This window comes from Eupeodes corollae, chromosome 1, assembly GCF_945859685.1.
Source record: "Eupeodes corollae chromosome 1, idEupCoro1.1, whole genome shotgun sequence".
NCBI classification, from domain to species: domain Eukaryota; kingdom Metazoa; phylum Arthropoda; class Insecta; order Diptera; family Syrphidae; genus Eupeodes; species Eupeodes corollae.
This window is the reverse complement of record NC_079147.1, coordinates 46,120,228-46,146,522: the sequence shown is the minus strand read 5'-3', so window position 1 is coordinate 46,146,522 and position 26,295 is coordinate 46,120,228. Positions and strand designations below refer to the sequence as shown.

General features: G+C 34.2%; 1 protein-coding gene across 1 annotated transcript in view; it reads right to left on the bottom strand.

Annotated features, from left to right (window-relative positions):
- LOC129938522 (uncharacterized) overlaps window positions 1-26,295 on the bottom strand; it is a 263,598-nt gene that overhangs the window by 127,163 nt on the left and 110,140 nt on the right. Inside the window, exon 6 of the mRNA XM_056046146.1 lies at window positions 4,134-4,340. Within this exon, the coding sequence (XP_055902121.1) occupies window positions 4,134-4,340 (207 nt within the window). The remainder of the gene's footprint in view (window positions 1-4,133; window positions 4,341-26,295) is intronic.

Here is a 26,295-nt window from a genome sequence, read left to right as displayed (position 1 = left end):
TTCAACTCAAGTAATTATAACAGCTCTACTTAGTAAAATTTCAGCTATCATCATGTGTTGTTGTCTGGAAGCACCTAAAAAAGGCTTTTTATACTTAAAATACAATATATTCGGACAGTTGTCACTTTTGAATTTCTTATCATTTGGCATTTGACAAGTAAAAACTATGTAAGCAATATCAAAATTGTAACACTACAAATTCAAAGTCAAAGTGACAATTTTGTCGGCAGAAAAATTCAAAAACATTCTTCTATTATTTTTGACCTTACAAAATTAAAAAATGCCGAACGTAAATCTGTTCAAAACATTAATTTCCAAGTTTAAACTCAATTGACTCAATGGTTTTGGTTGTAGTGGTGACACCAGACAGACTAACGAAATCGGGGACCCTCTTTTCTCAACTTCTTTACCATTGTAATGTGATGTTTGATAAAAAGTCAGAAGTTCGAAATTTTTAACCAATGCAATACTTTGCTGTGCCTCCGGCTCTGGTAGTTGGTGGTTGCCCAAAACTTGGTTTAGGCCAGTAATGCTATTGTCTTGCCATGTCCATCTTCTTGCCTTAAATCCTCGTTGTGGCCCCCGGGCAATGATTTGTGTATCCCAATATACATAAGTTAGCTAAAACTGCAAGGGCGAAGTTGCCTGACTCTTCAGGATAGGTTACGGAGATTAGAACTCTTCGTAACTGAACTCCATCCCGCTACAGAAACAGAAATTACACCTCGGATAGTTAATGATAACTCGTTGACGACTTTTGGCTATTGTACCCGGATAAAGATTGTTTTTTTGAATGTGAGGACGACACAGGATAGATATCTTAGGGTTAAGCGAAGTGCGATGGTTGGGATCGCGTAAACACAAGTCACCGACACGTAACACTGTACTGCTCTACCCTGGTCACGATACAGGAAACGCTCGAGAATGTGAAGTTGGGTTACTCCTTACAAACACGGAAACCAGAAGCCTTATTTCGTGGGAGCCCCTTGGGGAAAGGCTTATCAAAGCTAGGTTTCAGAGTAGAGTACGACCCGTCACCATTATACAGGGTTACGCGCCGACGGAGCTCGTATTTGATGAAGAAAAGGAATGCTGTTACAGTCAACTAGGATTCACTTACAACAACACACCCCGCCGAGATTTTATTTGGGTTATGGAAAACCTCAATCCTAATGTTGGCGGTAACAACGACGGGCTAAGGCATGCGATGGGTGTTCACGGAGTCGGCAGTTAAAATGACAATGGTGAGAGGTTCATTGACTTCTGCAACGCACCCTGTTTGAACACAAACTGTGTCATAAAATTATCTATTTAAGGACTCGAATAACTGCTGTAAAAGGGGAAGCAAAAAATGAGCTGAAATCAGTGTGCGCCCGCCGCCCGTAGCAAGCGTAACTACATCAACACATTGGCGTAAGAAGCAAAAGATGCTGCAAACAGGTGCGACAATAGGACCACTTACAGGATAACCAAAGAGCTGACCGGTGTACACTGCTCAAAGCAACACCTGGTGAAAAATTAGACTGCACTTTGTTAAGTTCGGTAGATGAACAAGTCAGAAGGTAGAAAGAATACTTTTTCCCGGTTTTAAACCGAGTGTTTTGCAAACAACGTGCAGCTGATGACTTCTGAAGCGCCCGAACAAAATAATTCCCTTATACCAGTAAAGTTGAGATTGTTGCCCCAATTAAAGCACTTAAGAACAACAAGTCGATAGGACTTAATGGAATTCCCCCAGAGCTTTTACAGGCGAACTGCTTCATCCGCTCATAAATGAACGCATCAGAGAACACCTTGAGGCCACACTCGATGACAAACAAGCAGGATTCCGTGCTGGATCCTCCTGTATTGATCATATTAACGACCTTCGGATCATTATTGAACAGTGCGTTGAATATCGATCACCACTAAACCTGCTGTTCATCAAATTCGAGAAGGCCTTTGATAGCGTTAACAGGGAGTATATTTGGTTAGCTTTGCGGAGGAGAGGCATCCCAGAAAAACTAATTGCTATTATTAAAGCAGCATAAATGTTGGATCCAAGTGTCATGTTCGCACGATGGTAGATTGTCAGATGATTTTGAAATCCGAAGCGAAGTCAGCCAGGGCTTTATTCTGTCGCCAATATTATTTCTGTTGGTGATAAGCAATGTACTGCGCTCAGCTCTGTCAGGTAGCGTAGGGATCAAATTGACTTTGACATCCTATTTAAAGCACTTGGATTACACGGACGATGTTTGCTTACTCTCTCAAAGGATCATGGGATCTCCATCAAAAGACAACAAGTTTGGGGAGAGAATCAGAAGTTCTAGCTGGGGCTGAAAATTAATTCCGGCAAAACAAAAATGATCAGCCTCAGAACCCGAGCATCTTGGAAGTATCTTTTCCATCGAAGGCGGAACCGAACAAGAAATCATCTGCTGCATCGGCAAAGCAAAAGCGGCGTTTGGTATGTTGTCGAAAATTTGGAGGAATAACTCTATCAGCTTAAGAACAATGCCACGACTGTTTCACACAAATGTCGAATCTGTGCTTCTTTATGGGTGCAGTACCTAGGAGGTTACTTCAGCCATAACAAGAAAGCTGCAAACCTTCGTGAATAGAAGTTTTCGTAACATCCTAACTATTTTCTGGCCAAACCGTATTTCAAATGAGATCAGGAACCTATATAGAATCTATAGTACAAAGACGTGATTGGCAATGGATTAGACAAACGCTTAGAAAAGGTAACGACTGCATTGCAGGCCAAACAATGCAATGGAATCCACTCACAAAAGAAGGAAGAAGAGCTAGACGACCGAGGAGCACATGGCGTAGGACAGTCGAGGCGGAATCAGCATCACTAGGCAGGATTTGGAGGCAGTTGAAACACATCTCCGGAAGCCGTACACGATGGCGCGTAGGCGTAGTAGAGGCTCTATTCCCCTTAAGGGGTTCCCAACAGACTTAACAGGTCTGAGGACTTAAGTAAGTAGTAAATATATAAATAGTTGTTATATGAAGCAAGTGTAAATGTTAAAGACGTGTAATAAAAGTTGTAAGCCCAATTTGATTACTTGTCAGAATTTTAAATGTTATTTATGATATTGATGGAGTTTTTTCCAAACAAATGTCTTGAGTCCGGTGGAAAGTTTCTATAAACTACAATAACATGGTTTGCAGCTCAAATTTATTTCATATTAGCTCGTCTTTTGACGCCATTTATTCGGCCCTATTATGTTCTTAAGGGTTAAGTTTTTTGAAGTTTATTCTTAACCCAAAAGAATTGAATAAATTTGTTTAAAATTTTGCAGAATTATTTCTTATATATATTAAAACGGGAAAATGATTTTTTTGGCAATAAAGCTGAGGTAAAAAATTAATCTACGGAGGCCCTCACGAAAAAAATCATTAATTCGTGGACTTGTTCTACATTGATTTGAAATCAACAAAATTACTTTGTACGCATTTAAAGAATAGTAAAAATTGACTTGTGAGTCTTAATTTTAGTCACCTGAAAAAAGACTGGTAAGGCAGATGTTTAGTTTAGTTTTTAAAATAAATACTTTTTAAATTAAAAAGCTTTTCTTCTTGAAATATTATTTACTTTTTCCTTAGTCCTTTTTCAAATAGCTTAGTTCTGCTTGATTTCTATTTTTAGTGTTTTGCAATTATTTATAAGATTCCCAAAGTGAAAGATTTAAATAATTTATATAGATTCGATAAATATTTTATCAAACATACTGCAGAAGCCAAAGAGGGTATTCAAATATAGCTCAACACCCTTTTTCTAGAACGTTCTTAAAGTTGTATAGTTCTGTTGAACTCAACCATCTATTTCTTTCATGATTATGAAAATGAATTATTCTTTTCCTAGTTACTTAAAAACTTGATATTCTTCAATTTATAAAATAAATTCAATAAAATATCCCTTCATAAGCTTGCTTTAAACATAAATTTAAATAAATATTCAATAATTCAAAACTTTCTCTAAAGTTTCCATAAAACTTTCATAGAAAACACTAATTGTTTTCAATATCATTTATATTTATCGGAGATGATATAACTTATCTGATTGAAAACCTTAACTTGTAGCCCATAGCATCGTTCAAGTTATGCCTTCTAAAAAGATTATAATGCTTATAATAACTTACATAACATCCCAATTCGTATGCTCCTTTCAACTGGTGGCACTAGCTTTGTATTAGACGCCTGACATCTATAAGTATTATTCAAAGCCGACCGCGTAATTTGTGGTACCTCCAAGCGGTTTACTGTCACGTGCCGTGCCATTGATACCCCAGATCCGGCTTGTAGAAGTTGTGTGCCATTAAACCACGTTACTGTTGGCTCTGGACGTCCTGCAAATAGAAAAAAAAATAACAAAAATGAACAAAAGGACACAAAATGGATTACTTTATACTATGTGATGACTTTATGGAGGATATAGCAGACCTAGATAAAGACAAAAAGAGACATTTCCATTGTGGTTTTTTGACTTTGTTCGATGATTGGATTAGCACTTACAGGCAAAGTAAAAAAAAAGAAGGACGAAAATTGCCACCGTCATCGTCATAGTGTAGTCGTGTCGGTCTCGTGATCGTAGTCATTGTCACTGTGTCGTCGCCGCTGCCACAGCCGCCACCGAAGTTGCCATAAGCCATTGTCAGTGTCATTTAATAGCTTTGGCAAAAGTCAGTGGGAAATTGAAGTTGACATCGGAGCATTAAGTGAGCGATTGACATGGGAAATATTAATTAATCAAACATAGTGACAGCTAGAGTCGTAGTTTTCTTCTTTATTCTTCTTTTTTTTTCGTTGTCTTTGGATAAGGAGATGATTGGAAAAGGAAGAGGATACAAGTTTCTTTTTTTAATATTTCATCTCAAAAGAAGAGAAGGATTGCATTAAACCTGATATGGGATGTCCTTTGGGAGATGGATTTTATACGAGCAGAAAGTAACCATCAATATCGGTTTTATATCAGTGAGAGACAGAACTTCATTTCCGGGAACAGTTCAGGTTTTTTTCCCACTCAAGGAAATGATTCCAAAGAAAAAAGAGATAGTTAAGGACAAACTTAATGTTTTAAGCGTCGAATTGAAACTTGTACAATGTCTTGGATCAATCATTGAAGAAATTTCAAGAAGTTTTCAAATAAGAGAAAAATTAAGTTTTACGTTTTCTCCTCTGAACTTCAAGCAAAAGTATTAAATACGATACTTGTTACTCAATCAAAATGTGTTTCTTTTTATGTTGAAAAGACCATTTTAACTATCAATACGCATATTTTGTTTTTAATTTTTCAGTTCTTTATTCATCTACCCAAGCAGCTATTAATAATTCTTTATACAATTTTGGAATTGATCACCATTTCCTCCAACTTTATATCTAAGACCCACCTTTTTATACTCTTAATATAGTTAGCAATGCCATAACATCAATTACAATGAAATTCGTTAATAGGCCATTAAATCTGCCTTATCTGTTCCTGTCATGGACAAGACATAAAGTCGTTTACAATATCAAGCTATATAGTAGCTTTGTATATCTTCCTATTCCAGGCTCTTCAAAAACAACATCAGTGGAAGAAAAAACCTTAACATACCCCCACCGTAGACCATTCTAACTCACACCTATCTAATCATTTGCAATCACTTTTTTTTAAACATTCATTCTCTAAGGACTTCTCTTACATCGTCGTCCTTGTCGTCTTTGACGTCACCGTCACCACCACCATCGTCGTATTGTGCCTAATGTGCCTTATACTTACACCATACCTTTATTGGTGTCAAACATGAGCATTTGAGTGCCGCAAAACATCCGCTCTAAGTTGGAAATGGTATATTCAAATGGCTTCCTGTGATGCTTCCATTATCCTCTTAAGATTCATCTATAATGGCCCAATGAAAAGAGGACCACAATTTTCTTCACACCAAGTCAACCAAATTCCATTAGGCTTACACACCAAAACCAACCACAACAAACAAAAAAATAAGGACGAGAAATTTCTGTATCACCACCATCACCACTACCACCACCACCACCACCATCACCGCAACGTTTGTCGCTCGTCGCTCGTCCTCGACGACAATGTGGTGAATATGGAGTGTCATTTTCGATTATATGGATGAAAATAAAGATAAAGAAAACAAAAAACAATCCATAAATAGGCAATTTGAATGCTAACAATCATTGTTACCCTATTTTTATTGTAATGGCTGCGATTAGTTTAACAAAAAGAAAAACAAAATACAAGAAAGCAAATGAGATGTTTCTTATGCCTGATTCACAGTTTTGTAGGTTAGGCACAGGATAATGCAAAAATCATGATGATGGTCAAATTGAAGGATGAAAATGTGTGTTGGTTATTTGTGGTCATCACGTTGGCCTTCACATAAAGTGTCGTGAAAGATTGTTTGTAAATTGGTTCAAAATAAGCAAATCTTTAGTAAAAAGGCGAATGATGCCTATATGGTTCAAAATTTAGCAAAACGATAAAAAGTTCCATATGATTTAAAAACAATATGAAACAACTTTATTAGAGAATTCTTAAAATGTATCAGTTATTGTTCAAATAGTTTTGTAATATTGCTAGAAAAACTTCAATTGACTTGGAACACTAAGCATTAAAAAATAAAAGTATGTTCATTATTAAATCAAAACATCATAAAACTCTGTTATTCAAAAATATGTTGTTTCGATAGTGAATTTCCATTACTTTGTCTAATTTCTAGTTAAAAAATCAGATGTATGCAAATTTAGTACTCGCGGCGTGATGGTAAGTTCGTTAGACAGAGGTCTTGGATTCGATCCCTGTCTATCCCTGAAAAGTGCTTTCTTAAATTCGCCGTTCGTTCAATTTTTGTTCAATCGGACCACAAAGATCTGTATGCATTAGTTCTTATATTGATTCTGCTCTAGTACCAAGTGAGTTTAACGCCAGGCGTGCCATTTTACCTTTGATACATGTGATGCAATTTATTGTTGAACTATTGCAATTAATATTTTGCACAACTTTCGGAATCATAGCTTGTATGGTTTCAATACTTGTATGTCCAACAAGCTTGTGCCAAAGTTCAAAGTGTGAAGCTACATTTTTTGTAACATATGCACTTTGGTTGGGTGGTCTGTTGAGTCGGAACATATTGTTCACCAAGCTTGCAGTTGCAACAACATTACCCTTTTGATCTTCGCTTAACATAAATTCTTGGAAAAAATCATTGAAAAACTACCTCAGAGTTAAGATTTTCCATCTTACTTGATAAGCATGCACTATTTGAGCACATGTAAGTTGACGCTCCCGAGTCGAAATATCGTTCTTTTTTGTCAAGAGAAGTGAAGGAAAAAAATTCTAACATCGCATTTTCTTGATGGTTCTTATTCTTTTTTGGACATTTAGCAGCAATATGGCCAAATTCGTTGCAGTTGTAACATTTAGGAACCTTAAATTTCTTATTCCCAAAGCTTCGTTGCATCCTTCCCCGTCTAACTACCATCAGAAACAGCCTTCCAAAGTCCTTTCATTTGGAAATAAGCTTCAACGTAAAATTTCCAATCTTCGAAGTTTTCGCTTCCCCGAAGCTTTTTAATACTGAATTTGGTTTCAGAAATCTTTTCTCAATACAAATTTCCTTATTATTTTGTATTTAGATTGTGGTAAGGCCCATAACCTGATGTTTTAAGATTCTGAACAATAATAATATTTATTTTCAATATATCAAACATATACAAATTAGAACAGTTTGATAACGATAACATAAACTAAGTATTTAAAAACAAAGTATCAAATCTCTACTTTCAACACTTCTCATTCCGTCTATCGATTTGTCTTACTTCGTGTTTTGTTAAAAAAGTTGTCATTTGAATTATTCTTACAAATTTTAAAATTACCGATAATTTTTACATAATGATGAAATAGTTTCATTTCGAAATCTATTTTTGAGATTGATATTGGTTTTTTGTAGAATTGTCATAATAAGTGATATGTTTATAATTTTAAAGAATTAATTTTAATAAATTAAAAAAAAGTGTTTGGTAATTTTTTCGTTTAATATTTTGTCACCGTTTACAGTGCTCTATATATCTCCTACTTATATACCACATCCATACACACTAACAATAAGATATTTATTTGTAGCAAAACATTCTCTAGAAATTGCTTATATGACGAAACAATGTGTGTCGGGTCAGCTAGTATTTTTATTAAAAAAAATTAAGTTGAAGCCAATATCTCAAATTTTTAAAAGATATTTGAGTCGAAGATCAATGTTTACGAACGTTTAAGATATTGTAGTATTCTATTTTTTTTAGAACTTTCAGTGTTAATAAAAACGTTTCTTTTTCGTTGTACAACATTGTTTGAAAAAAAAAAAATATTTATTTTTTCGTAAAATTTTTGAGGTGACAAATATTTATTTTTTTTTTCCAATATGTATTTGTTTGCAATATATAATAAAAAAATTACTTCAAGTTTCTAGAGCTTTTTAAATTGCTATGGTAAAAAAAACATCAACGCAATTTTTTTGAGAGTCCTTTCTGCATCTTTCTGCACTATTATTTGTATAACAAAATTTATTTAAAGTCGTTATCTTAAATAGTTCCTGAGTTATGGACGACGAAAAAAGTGAGAGAAAATACGAACGTACATACGCCAGCACTCTTAGGCATATCTATACAAGTCTTTTATTTCCAGTCCAGGACCTTAAAATGTCGACAAATTTCAAAATTTACAATTCGAAAAATCGGACCGATTACAATACTTCCTTGTTTTATTTCAATTCAAATTTCTATACCTCTAAAAACACCATTTACTAAAGGAAAAAGGAAAAGAATAAAAATTTCATTTAATGATAAAATCTGCCTTCCAGTAAAGTAATTTTTATTTTTAAAAATTGTTATTCTTTCGAACCCAAACCTTAAATGAAACTTGTTTCATACTAAATTTAAAAAAGAACTATACACATAAAAGTAAAATATTTCACCACACTTAATGAAACCAATGAAGTTAGTTGAAGAAACAGAGAGAAGTTAAAAAGAAACAAAAAACTCTTAAAAAACTCACATTAAGTTCCACCTGACGAAAACTATTTACAAAGCCTCAAAAACAGTAGTAGAACGCCGCTGCCTTTCGTTTCGTTGTTGAACCAACAAGAATGCATTACAAAAGTTAATTATAAAAGATAAAACTTTTCCACTTGGCGGTGAAAAATTGCAGTTATGCATGAAAATAAATGTGAAAATGTTTGATGTATAAACCCAAGACCTAAGACCCTTTTATACGTATGTAGGACAGGCTACTGTAAAGTACTGCAGTACAGTGTACACTTTATCTTAAAAGTATCAGATGTCAGTCATCGTAGTTACACATTAATATAAAAAAATATCCTGACGCACACACAGATAACCCCCAGGCACACATTCATAATGCTATGGAAAACAATGAGGTCCTAGAGAGTATGATAGGAGGACTGGAGGTAAGAAATAAGCAACAACATAATAAGGATATACAATTTCCTTCAAAACAATATTTTTCGTCCTTATTTTTGTATATTTTTCATTTAAAATACTACCTACATACATACATCGGATAGGTACTCCTGTATAAATGAAAAGCGACGACTTGGAGAGCATTCATGCTTAGTAACAATAAGGATCATAATTGTGTTTGCTTAAGATTTAAGCTTCACCCACTTAAAAGTCTGGCTGGGGCAAAAACGAAGACTTCCATCACCACCTGCCACCACTCTTCCATCGTTGCCATCGTCAAAGTGGAGAATCCTTAAAATCGGAAGTAGCTATCATCCCAGTAAACGAGTTGAATTTCACTTTGCGTGTCATAGAGTCCTTATACCTTAGTATGTCGCTCTCCGTTGATTGTAAGTAATATGTTATGTCAGGCATTGTTGTCCTCGACATCGACAACGACAAGGACCAACGACTACGTTAGAGTTATCAAACATCGACGACAGAATAAAAAATAGTAAAAAACAAAGAGCACTACAGATTCAGAAAATAAATCCTTCCCACTAAGTTGAAAATTACTCATTTTAAGGACAAAACAACTATATCTAGATCTATGTACATCCAGTCTAGAGACTACTAAGGTAAAAGTACACAACGGGCCAATATACATAGATTTTTAAAATAAAAATATCAAAACTGACAACAACAACTTAAAAAAGAAACCTGAATTGAAAATCCTCTTCTACAATATAGAAGGTAGTTATGAAATTCATGACCATCATTACTTTGGACATTTTTGTCTAGAGGGCTCTTAAGGGCCATGACATTATGATGATGATTATAACGATAGAAAAGTCTTGTAGAACTTGTCAATGAACTATTGCTTAGGGAACATGTACTTAAAAGTTTTGTGAATATTTATCAGTCTTTTTTTTTAAGTATAAGCAATTTGTTCTTCTCTTTTTTCCGTCAAGTGGAAGTGTCGATGAGATTAAAATATTCTGTTTTAAGGACCTTCCCTTACAATAGACTGCCGCCATTTTCGAAATAGTAAAGAGGACTAGTGGACACGTTTGTAGTGTATGTAAATGTATTTATATATCGTTAAGGAAATAAGCAATATTTTATTTGTCATGAAACTACATGGCCGTTAATAGTTTGTTCCAAATTTAACGTTCTGGAAATTTCACAAATTAAAGTTTTACACTTTCATTTTGTATTTAAAGGTCATAATTTTGTTTTAACTCTTTTAGCACTTTTTAAATGATACTATATAAGTACTCAAAGCAAAGTTTTTATATATATAAGTGAAATGGTCGTAATAAAATAAAACTTCTTATTAAAAAATATTAAAAAAATAAAATTTTAATATTTGTTTCAATAAAAGAGATGTTTTCAAGCTTCTATATAATTTTTTTTATATTTATTGTGATGAAAATCATACACACTCTCTTTTAACTTAAGCAATATACTTTTGCGAAAAGAGTATTAATTTTATATTTTTCTCAGTCTTCAAAAATATTAAATATTATATTTCATTCAGAGTTCTTTGAATTACTTCCACTAATTTTTAAGATATTAAGTTTAAGAAAAATGGTACTTATGTTTTAAAATATTGAGAACCAACTATTACCCTTTTGCCTAGTTGGTAAAAGAAAATCAATATAGCAAATAGGGTCATTCCAAGGGCAAGTATACATAAGTTAGTTGGTACACTTTATAAAATCAAACGAACTAAGAAAAACCACAAGTAAAGCTGTCTATTGTTAAAATCATGAAGAAGGGCTTTTCTTGATTCACCCCCGTTATTTTAAATGTTAAAACTTGCGGTTTTTTGAATTGTAATTGAATAATTTCATTTTTATCTTTTCCAACGGCGGCGCAGGTTAAGATTTTAGCACTAACATTCTTTCGGACAAGTTTTGTGACATGAAGACTATTACTTTTATATAATCACAACTGGCACGCCTTATTTCAATTGAAACTTATGGTAGGGCGCATCGCATAGCGAGTTAAGATACTTTACTGGATATGAAGTGCTCTGTTCTGAGTCCATGATTGTATCTATTGCCAAATATTCCTTTTAAGCTCTCCATTAAATATGTTTGAATTTATTTTCAAAACAACATCGTTTCTTGATACTGGAATCGCCTTTTGACATAGAAATTGATCTTCTATTAATTACTAACTTCCCTTAGAAAGTTATTGTATTCGGTCCGATTTGTCAAATTTTGATATTTCTCGACGTTTCAAGGTCCCTAGAGTAAAAATAAAAGATTTTTAAAAAGATGTATGTGCGTGAGTGTGTAAGAACGTTCGTACGTCCGTGCGTTTGCGACATTTTTCGTCGTTCATAGCTCAAGAACCAGTTGAGATATCGACTCCAAATAAATTTTGTTATACTGTCACGGTAAAAATTACCGCGAGAAGAACCATTGTCTCCGTCATCCAAATGCTTGTTCCTCCCTCCTCCATTCCTACAGGTGTTTCCTACAATCTACTGAGAGAGAGAGGGGCAGCCATGGTCCATCAGCCATCGGTTCACTCTCTCAGTACTTTGGAAAGAAACATAATCATTGATGTCGATTTTACATACATAAAGTGGATAAGCTTTCCACTTTAACTAAAGTGACAGATGGGCGGTCTTGTCAAATACTAAGAACGGGTGACAGCCAGTCCACAAAGAATGAGCATAATTACCACTATAAGTGTCAGACGGATGGTCTGACTCCAGTAAACCAAAATTGGCACGGTCGACACTTGGTCTCCGAATGCCGAAGTTACTCCATGGGAGAATGTCTTCAAGCCCAACTTTTACACCCTCATTATACTTAAATGTACAAGTTGGAACGATAACGTACGAGTAAGTCCCTATTTCCCCAAATCTGCGCGAAAGTCAAACAAAATAACTTTAAAACGCGTGTAGCGAACTTCTGCCACATTTCCCTTTCTACAATTGTTATTAATCCAAACTTACTAATTTCCATCAAGTTTCCACAATTATATTTGTTTTGCTGGGAAATATCGGTGGGGAAAAATGCAAAGTGTGAACAATCAAATTTCTTGAGTTCCAAGGTTTTTCTTTCGTTCAGGTGGCTGAATGCACCCACTGCATTCCCGCACTCTACAAGTCAGAGTAGAGTGCGGCGAATTCAGGGGTGACTTGCATTAAGCTGGGGAGATTAAAGTGCGAGTAAGAGAAGACTACTGGGTTTGCAACTGCGTTGGCACACTCACGCAAACAAGCTGAGCGTTGCTGAAAAAAATGAAGCGACCGAAACCCAAGTCACTGAGTTGCTGAAAAAACTGGGTTTTTGAAGAAAAAGGGTTTATCCAGGCTTGGAAAAAGCCTGGCGACTCACTTTTTGTAAGCTTCGAAATGGAATAGATCGAAAGAAAAGTAATTTTGGACGATAGAAATTTGATTGGAAAAAAACTTAATTTGAGGAAGTGTTTTGAAAATTTGAAAAAAAGGAGAATAATTTTGAAGATTTAGTGGAATATACTCTTTGGGATACAGGAGAGGAAAAGAAGGAAAATTGGTTAAGGAAGGAAGGGAAATCTGGCAGGAGAAATAAGCTAAGTATAATAGTTTGGTTTATTTTATTAAAAATTATTTCCGTTATTCACATTATTTCGTTGTCGAGACATTGTACAAAAAAAATTATCGTTTGGCTTTGGCTGTTCGCTTTATTTCCGAAAATTGCGGAACTCGTGACCCGCTTAAAATAAAACCGTTAACATTTTTTTGTTGGGACTAACCGTTACCGGTTCATCTTATCTTTTCTTGAATAACAATTTGTTTCTTTGTTTAAAAGATCCTGGGTTTTAGCCCTACTTAATTGCAAGGTTTCCCAGGCAATTTACTTAATAATAAATATTTTGAAAATTAATTCCAAGACTTAATCTTTTATTGAAACTTCTTTCACCGTCGGTTTCGCTCCGAAGGTTTGCCATTTCCTTAATTATAAAAAAAATTGCTGGCGCCCTATTTCTCAATTTCAGGATAGACACCCCTAAGGTCACCGACACTTTTATATTCTGATCAATTTAATTGATCACCTACGATATCATCTCAAATAGGATATCAATTTATTTGCTGAACCCACCCTAAGCTGAGTGGCCGGAGATATCAGCATCATACGTGCTGAATGTGCTAAATTTTTCTACGACCTTCTTTACGTTCTAGGTTCTAGTCTTCGTCGTGGTTTTGTTCGGGATTGTCGTGGTCGTAGTCGTGGTCGTCATCGCCGTAGTCGTAGTCGCGTCGCGTGGAAAAAATGATAGCAACAATACAGATAATAACGCATAAAGATGCAGAAAGGACTCTCAACAAAATCGCGTGGGTGGTTTTTTACCATAGCAGTTTAAAAAAAGGTGAACATTTAGGTAAACCCCGAATATTTAACCAATAATGCTAGAGACTTGAATTAAATTTTATATTATATATTGTAACGTGATACCCAACCAGTATATTTTTTGAAAAAAAAATCCAATTGACAGTTTGTTTATAAATCAAAAAAACTGAAAAAAAAATTTGTCACCTCGAACATTTTATATATCTTTTCAAAATAATTTTTTGCAACGAAAAATAACGTTTTTAACATTTGGTAAGATTTTAAGAAAATCGAATTAACGGTTTTTTTTTATAAAAAAACCTAAAAAAAACATAACTCAAAGTTGGTAAAAATTAAATTTCGGCTCAAATATATTTTCAACAACTAGAGATTATGGCTTACAACGTATTTATCTTATAAAAATAATTGTTATCAACCTTGTGAAAAATTTTGAGAAAAATCGAATTAAAATTTTTTTTACAAAAACTAAAAACCTAAACTGAACAAAACTTTGAGATGTTGGCTTTAAACAACTTTTATCTTTAAAGAAATATTATTGTAAACATTCAGTAAAATTTTGAGAAAAATCAAATTCACAGTTTTTTACAAAAAATAAAAAACTAAAAAAAAATTAACCAAAGTTGGTAAAAACTGATCTCGACTCGAATATCTTTCCAAAAATTTGAGTTTATGACTTTCAACTAATTTTAATGTATTAAATTATTGTTTTAAACATTCGGAAAAATTTTGGGAAACAAGAAATAAAAACATTAACAAAAAAATTAATAAAAGTTGGTAAAATTAGATTTACGACTCAAATATCTTTTCAAAACAGTGAGATATTGGTTTTAAATTTTGTATCTTTTAAAAAATATTGTTTTCAACATTCAGTAAAATTTTTGAAAAAAATCGAATATACAGTTTTTGTACAAAAAATAAAAAACCTAAAAAAATTAACAAAAGTTGGTAAAAATTGATTTTCGACTCAAATATCTTTTCAAAAATTTAAAATATTGGCTTCAAACTTATTTTATTGCAAACAAAATATTGTTTTCGATATTGAGTCATTTTTATATAAAAATCCAACAGTCCGTTTTTTCATAAAAAATAAAATCTACAAAAAATAATACGCTAATTTGGTAAAAACTAATACGAGTACATATCGACAAACTTTTTAGCAAGACAAATCGACAGAAGGGATTAGAAAATATCAGTGTGGGTTGCCTCTTTTTTGAAATCGATATCTCTTCTGGTTCTTGAGCTATGGACGACGAAAAAAACACGTCACGAACACGTACGCACAGACATCTTCCTAAAAATCTTTTATTTCGACTCTAGGGACCTTGGAACGTCGAGAAATGTCAAAATTTTCAATTTGACAAATCGGACCCATTACAATAACTTCCTATGGGAAATTAAAAAGACGAGTTGAAAAATGTACTTAAGAAAAGCACATTCAATAAGTTTTTACTTAATATAATTCGAAAATACTTTTATTCCTTATTTTTTGTTTTTTAATTAAAAATATAAATTCCATGAAAAAAAAAAATTTGAAAACAAAAAGTTTGAAAAAATGAAATGTATATTCAAAAATTCTTTTAAAATAAGATTTTTTCAAACCTTTAATTTAAATGGACAATGCTCACGTCAACATTTTTGTTCACGCTACATTTTTTGAAAAATCGAATTCCAAAAATATTTTTAAGTCATTCAAAACTTTTTTCTATTCCTGCAAAAGTCTTTGTATAACAATTTGCTTCACTTCTGTCAGCATGTTTCTTTTGCACTTAAAAGTCTTTTCATAGAATGTCTTACTCAGCCGTTTCTTAAGAATTTAAATAACAATTTCTCCAAAATACAATTTTCTGGAATTTGAAATTTAAAAAACTTTAGAATCTTTCTCAGGAAGTGAAATGATCATAACGACACAAATTCAGCTTAGTTTTAATCTTCAAATGTCTTCATAAAAAGTGAAACACAATTCTTTCTTTTGTTCAGACTTAATTTTTCTTTTAAAAACGGTTCTCCTTTAAATAAAAAGTTTGAAATGTTGTCTTCTAAAAATTGCATAAAATCGAGACTAACATTTTTAAATACTTACAACCTGGAAAAATGAATTTGACCTTATGTTTGTCTCTCTTCCTCTATGTTTTTCCTATTCAATAATTTCAAAACTTGTTCTTTAAAAAAAAAATTCTCCGTGCCCCCTTTTCCTATACTTTATTTCTGCCAAAACTTTTATTTTAAAGGGACTTTAACTAGACAGTTTTAAACATAATTAGCACACCAAATTTTGTGAACAAAGATATAATTTTCTTCGACGAAATCAAAAAAGCTGTGGCGTATGTGGAAGATTTTTATTCAATTAGAAAAAACAGATTTTAAGTATCAACATTTTAATATTTGCTTTAGTTTAATGTTCTTATCACTCCATATAACTTGGCGCGAGGCCTTGCTTCAAAGTTTTTAGTTGATTCCCTGCCATAAGTCGAGAAAGCCTTCTTATTTCAGCAATAAGAAAAACATTTCTGTAGGTTCGAAAATAGTCTTAATGAAATGAAAACTTGTAACAAAAGCACCTATTTATTGCTAAATAAAGGGTGATTTGCCTAAAATTTAAATTAAAAGTCTTTGTATGCATTTTAAAAATAATAACTTTTTGGTTTCAAATATTCCTGATATAAGGACTCTTCTTTGATCAATACAACAAAAATGTTTCATTTTATTAAATATAAGTAAAAATACTTATTTGCTTTAAAATACATGAGTGATTTATTTACCACAATACTCGATGTTGTTTCAATATCTATTTGTTCTCCTAACATGTGGCTAAATTGTAATCTTCAAATTCTCTTTTCCAATGTTTTCAAACTTTGGAATAATTCAAACTAAAAGTATTTATCTTGTCTCTAAACTGCTCAATTATTATCTAAATAACAAAACTTCTTCTTGTCATTTTTCAGATCCTAAATTTGTATTTTATTTATATTATGTATGAATGTATATTGTATTTACGAGTAAACATTTTCTAAATCCAATTGTTTACCTGTCAGAAAGATATCTCCTTTTTCTATATTTAAGCGAATGAAAAATAAAGACAGCAATGGCATTTGTTAACTAGGACAAATCTCTCTGTTTAGTATTCGTATATCTACATAGTTTGTTTTTACCTTAAGGGGGATGACATACATGAGCTTGAGCGAGTATAGTAGAAAAGTAGAGGTTTTCCAATAGTATATACATATGAATGTATGTAAGGTATATGATGAAAATATATGTATAGTATATGTGTCAAAGCCACTTTTCCTCATTAAGATGTAACCAACAACATTTAAGCCTTGCATGAAACACCTTAATCCTTTTTGGACACAATAACGTGCTCAACTTAACAAACCGTACCAGAAAACCACTTCTTATCTATTTATATGTGTGTTGTGTACATGTATTTGATGTTTCTTTACATATAGGTTAGTGTGTGTTTTAGAGAAGCACGTTTTATTCGAAGAAGGTACCTTTACTCTTGTACAGTTATTGTTTAAATGTAAATTACATCACCAGAATTGGTGAGCTTGTGTAACAACAATCAAAACAGTCTGCATACTGCTTTTCTTCAAATGGTACCTTGACAAATAAAAGGGTGTACACTGTCTATGTCAAGTATGAGTTAAAAGTTTAAAAACAAAAATCAGGTGTCTAATGTAATAAGAATTATTTATGTTTAAACTTACAGGAACAATAAAACGTTTTTGGAAATAATGGTAGTTTAACTTTTTAGATCTAATCAGTAAAAATGAAAGTCAGCCAGTTATAGCTATCCTTGGATTTCGTCAGTGAAACCAATAGTTGGAATTGCGTTGATAGGTTGCTATTGAAAAAATGTTTTAAAATTGAAATTACGGTTTTCAGGTTAAAGTTGAACATTGAAAGTAAAACTAATAGGTGGGAATAAATACAAAGTTAACCCTTCCGTAGAAACGATTTTGTTCAAAATTATGTAACCAAGAATCAATTGTTCAATGAAAATAATTTCTTAATGAAAAAAAGATTTTATAATTTCTTTTAAATGTCAAAACAAAAAAAAGCTTTAACCGCCTCTTATTAATTTATTGATCATTTTATTTTACAAACATATGTTCAATTTTTGAACTAAAAAAAATGGCATTAAAGTAATATGTAATTTTTGGTTTTTTTTTGTAAAATTCTTTTAATCTAAAAACATGGCATACAAAATTAGGAATGGAAGAGAAGATTTGAACACTGATGATTAAAATTTTATAATCCTTCAGTATTCTGATAATGACGGGTAAAAACAGAGTTTGAAAAATCATTCCACATTCGCGTAGTGCGACTTAAGAACGAATCTCTGTCAGAAAAACAGGAATTGGGTTCGAGAGTAAATTGATGACCATTCCTGAGGGTGAATCCATCCAAGACTTGTTGGTATTTCGCAACTAAGGTATTTTTTACGTGGCCAGGAAGTCACCCCGATAGCATAACCCCCAACCTGGAGGGCCAGATCCTTAGTAGATCTCTGAGGATGTGGATCCGGATAAACAGCTCCTTAGAGGCCTGGGCTCCGAATATATCGAAGAAGCCTTATAAGGTGTTCACTAAGTAGTTCAACCTTACTGGAACTGTAGACACCACCGTTGATTCCATCTCGAGAATTCATCCGCTGCCGTCTGGATAAGGAGTGAAAACACCTCTCCTTCCCTCTCTCGTTTGCTGCCCCAACAACTTTTCACTGGGGTTAGAACCCAATCTCTAGTTGAGGTACTAGGCACCCGATCTTCACCGCGGGGAGGTGAGAGTAGGAGTTGATAGGCAGAGGTGAGCTTTGAGAAAAACCTGTGTCCTCTTGAATGCACATGTCTACCACAGAAAAATTAAAAATTCTTCGGGTGATGGTTGGTCCCGCACTCATAGATGGAGAATGGAGGAGAAGATTTAACGGCGAAATGTACTAGCTGTACAGCGACACTGAGCTAGTTAGCAGAATTAAAGCCCAACGGCTTAGATGGCTGGGAAATGTAGAGCGAATGGACATCAACGCTCCATCCCGGAAGGTATTCCAATCCAATCCCAAGGTAGAGGAAGACCGCGATTGAGGTGGCGCATTTAGGTGGGTGAAGACCTCAACCAACTTGGCGTGTAAAACTGGAGACAGCTAGCTAGGGATCGAGCTGGCTGGAGACGCATGTTGGTTGAGACCCAGGTTCACCCTGGACTGTAGTGCCACCTTAAGTAAGTAAGTATTGCTGAGGATGCTTATGCCTTTCAAGAACAATAAAAAGCTTTAAACAATAATATTTTATCCAAGTGACGTCAATGAGTCAATAGATGCGATTTATTTATGGATAAAAACTCATGTTGGCTTTCCTATCGGGGTTTTTGTTCTCGTATCAACACCATATGCATATATCTTTCAAAAGCCTGTCCAATTACTGGCATATTGTGATGACATTGACAGTATCGAAAGAACTCAGCGTGATGCTGCGAGTATTAAATTAGAGGTGGCAAAAATGTTTTTTAAGCCTTTAATGAACGCAAAAGAAGGTATCAGGTTTTTCAATAAGAGCACTACAAACGTTTTTTTTTTTAAATAAAACAAAAACGGTTTTGAATATCAATGAAATTCTTCATTAATGTGAAAGTAAGTTTGATGCCATTGATGGCCACCACTGGCGCGCTTGCAGAAGTACAGACGGTGAACCCAATTTTCGACAGTTTTCAAGTATAAATGTCCAGATACTTCTGCAATTTTACGTTCGATGTTTGCACGAAGTTTATCAATCAGCGCTAGCTTGTTGTCATAGACCAAAGACCTAGAGGAAATAATCCAACGACGTCAAATCACACGACCGAGGCGGCCAAGCGACTGAACTATTTCGTAAGATAACACGTTCTTCAAACTTAGTTTCCAGTTTGATTGTGACATTCGTTGTGTGACTTGTGGTGCCGTCCTGTTGGAACCACATGTCCTCCAAGTACCTATCATTAAATTGTTGCCAAAAATATTATGCTATCATTGAACGGTAGCGATCCCCATTCACAGTAACGTGCTGGTCTTGACCATCACGGAAGAAGTACGGCTCAATGACGCCGCCCGGACCATAAAACCTACCAAAACCACAACTTTTTCGGGATGCAATGATAACTCACAGAGTTCGTGTGGATTGCTGCCTGAATAGTGATGTATTTGTTTATTGACGACGCCATTCAACCAGAAATGAGCCTCATAGCTGACGATGATTTTTCGGTGAAAATCCGAATCATTTTCAAGTTGGTGCTAACCCCAATTCACGAACATAGAACGCTTCAGTTCTTGCGTCAATTTAAACTTGTAAGGATGTAGGCCAAGTTCTTTTCGCAAAATTTAACGAAGTCATAGAGAACCTAGGCCCTAAGCCTGAGAACGAAATGTGAGAGCCACGTTTGGGGTTTCTGCAACTGAAACCTCATCACTGACTCCGAATTTCGGTAGTAATTTTTGATATTTTTGAATCGTTGGTGGCTTCTTATATCTTTCCATCATGAAATGGCAAACCCTACTGAAGAGATATGTCAAAAGAGCGGCAAAAAATATGGCTTCGTTTGCTGTCCCTGTAGCTCTACTTTTTGTAACATTGTACATATTGTCATCAAAAATTAACTTTCAACACCAATGTGAAGTCTAGGTCAATACGTCACAAACGACGTTCATAACTTTAAGGTATACATATAAGGAATTTTTCTAACAAGTCTCCAGAGATGAGATCAAACGAAGAATCGTGCTAACCACTGTTTCTTTGGGCTAAGAAATCAATTGAGTATTAACGCCCTCTTTCGAGCAACTAAAGTTTAAATAATATTATCCTACTATTGGAAATTATATTACCAACAAAATAGTTTTCTAAGTTGGAAAATAATGTTTTTGCACAAAAATCCAATTGACAGTTTTGTTTTTTTTTTTTTTTTTAAAGAACTACAAATTAAATTTCAATTCAAATGTCTTGAAAATAGAGAGAGATTTTGACTTCAATTTAATTTCATCTTTTAAAAAATATTCATATCTTTTCCAAAACTTTATACTAAAAATTTGGCTTGGGAAAAATATCTTTCTCAAATTTTTTAAAGTTTTAATCAGAATTTATCAGTTTTGTTAGCATCGTAACATCTTTCTATACTACCTTTAAATTATTCTTTGATCTTTCGTATTTCTTTATTGTTTCAAACAAACAAATCGTATTAACAGATAAGGAAACACCCTGTATACCTTTGACATAAACTCTCTTAGAAATTATCCTCAAAAATAGACAGGCTACATATCCCCTATAGCCTCTACCAAAGCTCAACCGCACATTAGGATAGAAATAGCAAAAACACATCTTCAAAGTGTCCTCATGCATAGAATTAAATTTTGAAAAGGTGTACAACATGCAAGGCGGCTAGGTAGATAGTCCTCCAGCATCTTCCTAAAATTTCTAGCTATTCCACACTTTCGCATAAAGTAGCTACCTCTATACCTAGGTATGCACATGGTGTAGAAACACCAGATATAGAACCAGCACCAGGACCACCAGCACCATCGCCATCACCAACTGTGTGATGGTGCTTTTTTGTCTGGCATAAATAATGTATGACCAGGAAGCACCATCATACACTCAACACACACAGCCAAAAACAGGACGCACATTAATGCAAGATTGTATAGCTCCGAAGTCACATCCCTGTGAAAGTATCGGACATATAGAACTTCCTTCTTTCCTGGCCGACAACCTATACCACACCGCACCGGGCTAGATGGGTATCTTCGTGTATTACCGTGTATAGAGATGGTGCATGGTGCTTGCTTGGAAATCGGTGAGGCGGTGATTCGTGGAGCAATTACAAACTGTTCAAAAAGCATGTTTGACTTGCTTTCTTTTGCTGCTCTGAATGTTTCGCTTTTGTGTTCATGTCTTTTGGAAATATTCGCATGCTGGTTATGAGCACGACACCGACACCGACACATGGAGGCTGGAAGCTGGGAGCTTGAAGCTTGTTATTGTTGCTACGTAACGTGTGTTCTTCGTCGTCATCGTCGTCGTCGCTCGTCCTGTCTTAATAGCAATGCTCCAGATTCGATTTGATATTTGAGTACACCTGCAGTTTTGAGTATATCTTCGTTTTTCTTTTTTGCTTCTCGGTTTTTGAAGTACAGATTGGGAGGTTGGATTTTGGTAGTGGAATTGCAATATTTCCAAAGTATGAACCAAAATGAGGGCGTACGTAGTACGTATGAGGAAGACATCAAAGAAAAATAAGACCTAGAAAAAAAAATCGGAAAAATGAAAATTGCAGTGCATCAGTTCTGTGTCTTCTTCTTCTTCGTCTTCTACTTCGTTGTCTTTTTCGTTCATTCTGGGATGGCACACTTTATCGCCCAGGATCTCCTGAGTGAGATGATAATTTTCTAGATAGAGAGAGAGTGTCTGTGAATTTGTGAAACACCGAACACAGATGTTTAATCAGACATCAGAGACAGTTTTGAAATTAATCAAGAACTAGATGAGAGTTTCGTTGAATCAGGAGTTGGGGGAAAGGGGACAAGGATGAGGATAAGGACTGCTAGAAAATTTTAAACAGTTCCTAAGAATAGCAGCCGACACCGGCACCGACATAACACGAAAAGGATGACGACGTCTATGAGGTACACAAGGAGTGAGAAGAAGAGTGACAAAGCCATGTTTATGGTTGGAAGAATATTGAAACCAGAATGTGCTTTTTAGCAGCAATGTGCTTATCAATGCTTGTACTGCACAACTTTTTAGTTTTCGTTTCTATCTGTCAATATGCAGTTTACTTTGTTTGTATTGTTTGTGTTTGTGTTTATTTTTATGAGAAAAATAAGAAAATAATGTGAAAGTTCATGCACTTTCATTAAACTTTTGTATACAAAGATACAGGTGGCAATTTCCGTTTTAATATTTTGTTATTGATTGAGAAAAGAAGTTTTGTTTTCGTACAAAAAATCATGGTTTAAAGTGTATTTTTTGAAGATTTTCAGTTGCTGTCTTAATTATACAAAATGACACTTAAATAGCAGACAAGACAGTTTGCATAACTTTCTTAGAAATATTTTGACCAATTTTATTAAATGGAAGATGAAATCTAAGTTGAAAAGCAATTTTTGCCAATTTGAATAGAATTGTTAGAGAGTGGTCCAAAAGCAACTTTTGAAGTTTAAATATTTATAGCAGCCATATTGTTCAAATAAGCCTGATGACCTGGAGAAAGAATTGAAACTGCTGTTCGTGCAAGTGTGTATAGTATTGGTAATTTATCAGCGGTTTTGGCACAATGTGAAACCCAATTAAAAGAGGATTTCGAACCTGGTGAATTTTCTTCTCAAATATATATTAGGAATTTCCACAAATTAACATCATGTGGTCAAAACTTTCCCTAAATGAACACATCATTTCCTATTGATTTCTTTATCGAAACATAAATCTGGACAGAATTTTGACATCCCTGGAATTTAATACTCTTTCCGAAATCTGAAAAGTCAAGGTAATGTGTGGATTTTGGGCTGAATGCATAATTGTTTATAATTTATCTGAAAAAGTGCCCATTTTCGGCAACGTTCAAGCCACACATTTTAGGTCGATGATTCATCAACTTCTTTTAACAACTTTTTCAATCAATCACATGTGGATTAAACAGAACGGCCGTGGCAGTAAATGATAACATTACAACTGATTAACAAGTGATTCGAGAAAATTTACATGCCACCATGTCATAAGAATGACTTGAAAAGCATCAAAATCATGAAATTTGACAATGTGCATTATTTAATTATTTTAAATTAATTTAAATAGTCCGTAACCGTAGCATGATGGTTAGTGCAATATTGATATAAGTTTTTTTTTATTTTCTAATTAATAAAAAAATTATTGAAATTGACTTCAAGTTAAATAGATCTTATGGCATTCGAATTAAGTATTATTGTTTAACTTAAAGTGTCCGTTTAGGATGAGTAAGTTATCTTTAATTAGGATAGTTTTATGAATTTTTGTCTAGCTTTAAGGTAGTTTTAAGAATAAATGAATAAATATGAATTAAAGAAAAAAAAGAAAGAACTAAAAGTGCGATGGACTGTCATACCAGAGGTCTTTGGTTCGATCCCCGCCTATGCCATCTAAAGTTTTTTTTCACAAGCACTGTATTGTGAGGAATTGACAGTTTCTCCAAGAGTAATTTTGTCATGTGCTTTCTCAATTAGCCGTTCGAATTCGCCTTAAAACTGTAGGTTCCCCAAATCCCTGACAGTACTCGCACACAGGAATGGTTGAGAGTTGTTAGTCACTAGGCCTTAGTTCTGAACGGACTGTTGTGCCACCCAATTTATTTATTTTTACACCATAATCAATGTTTTGAAAGTCGCTAAAGTCAATATTTCTGCTGTTTTTTTTAAATATGGTGTTTCGGTAAATTTTAAAACAACAAGTTTCACCTCCCTTGTTGCTTACCACCCTTAACGAATTCTTACTGCGGCCCCAAAATTCTAGAAGAGTTTAGTAGAAACCTGGACCATGAGCCAGTGACCTGCTCTCCTAGCATTTTGGAAAGCAAATTTAACAGGTCTCACCAAACTGTGCGAAAGGATTTAACACCAACGAAATGTGCGACGGTTGCCCCTCGTCAGAAAGTCTTGGCTGGAATGGGTTCGAAAGCGAAAAGCTGAACTCACTCACAGAGGTACGGGGTGATCGCATCAACTCTTTAAAGAGATCGCGTGCGATGAAAGATACCTGGCTTCTCGGTCGCACACCCCAATCTTATGGATGGAGGATGGAGACAGATCGATCACCACGAAATAGATCCGAGAGGATTGCCTGAGGGCAAGAACCCGGAAGAGTCAAGCTCGCCATGATGATGGCCACTTTTTGGATTGCGCCCAAAGCGATTAAAAGATTAATGAAAATTATGTGAAGGAAAATTTGAAAAAGACGTAATTTTTGTACAATAGTTTTTTTAAGTTTTAGTAAATTGGAGACAGCTAGCTAGGGACCGAGCTGGCTGAAAACGCTTGTTGGTTGAGGCCCAGGTCCGCCCCGGACTGTAGCGTCACTTTAAGTAAGTAAGTAAGTAATTAAAGATTTTGTTGTGCTCTGAGGAAATTTGTTAAGGAAGGACTACGGTAGCTGTTGGAGAAATTCAAAAAGAAGCTAAGTAAAGTGTTTTCCTTTTTTTTAGAATATTGCTTTTCTTCTGATGTCCTTCTGACCTTCGCGTCTAAAGTCAGTTTTCCCGGTACTACGGGAAGTGTTTAACCGTTTCATTTTTTTGTGTCTTTTGTCAAAAATTTTCTTGGAGTGCTTTTTCTGGGTTGTGTTTTTTCCAATTTGTTTCCAGTTTTTCCTTCTATCAATCTCAAAATCTCTATTTGTAATTTCGTTGCTATAAAATATCCTGGTTTTTACTCCCGGCTTCGGCCAAGGTTTTCCAGGCAATAAAAGATAATTTTAATCTCTTATCTGGAAAATAAAACCACTTTTTTATTTCGTAACTCTGTTTAAAGACTAATTTGTCAGCTTCTGGCGCCCATTCTAATCAATACGACTTTGGAGAAATTCACCTCGTCGTATTTCGATATCATTTTGATATCAATTTCATTTCAATTTTATTGATCACCTTAATTAATAAAATATTCACCTAATCGAAACCCTCCCTTAAGCTGAGCTGCCGTGCTGGCAATACTTTTATTGCTACCTGTGGTGAATTCTTCCACCTGCTTGACATATCGACTGACGTTGCTCATAAATTGTCAAATTAATTTTCGCGGCACATCTGGTAGTTAATTAATTAACTAATTTAATCTTAATATAATAAAAATAAATAAAGAAAGAGTTGAAAACCGTGTAGTGAATATTGGATTCGAAAACCCAATAGTGTTTAAAGTACATTTGTATATTAAATCAGTCGGGTCGGTGGAAAAATTTGCAACAATAGCAAACCAAAAGAACTTTTCCGGTCTTACGAACGTACGTAAACAAGAACAGACAGACATCTTTCTAAACAACTTTTATTTAGACTCGTAGAACTTAAAACGACGGGAAATGTCAAAATCAAACCAATTACAGTAATTTCTCATGTTTAAATAAAAATTTAAAAACCTTGAAAACGGTTATTTTTTAATTTAAACATTCCGACTAGGAATCAGCAAACTCTAAATTGCATTTCTAAATCCTAGAAAGCATAATATTTTTGTCTTTTATATATAATCAAGGAAATGTTTAAGTGATTGTTAACTATACCTTAAAGATAAAGGCTTGTAAAGGGTGATTTTTTGAAAGTTATAGGAAAGTTTTTCAATAAAAAAACACATAAAATTCAGAAAATTTTATGACATCCTTATTTGAATCGATATTACGGTCCATATAATTTAATGTTTGAAGATTATTTCATGCAAATGTTGACCATGACTGCTCCTCAAATGGTCCATCCGCTTAGTCCAATTTTTGCATACTCTTTCCAACGTTTCAGTCGGTAT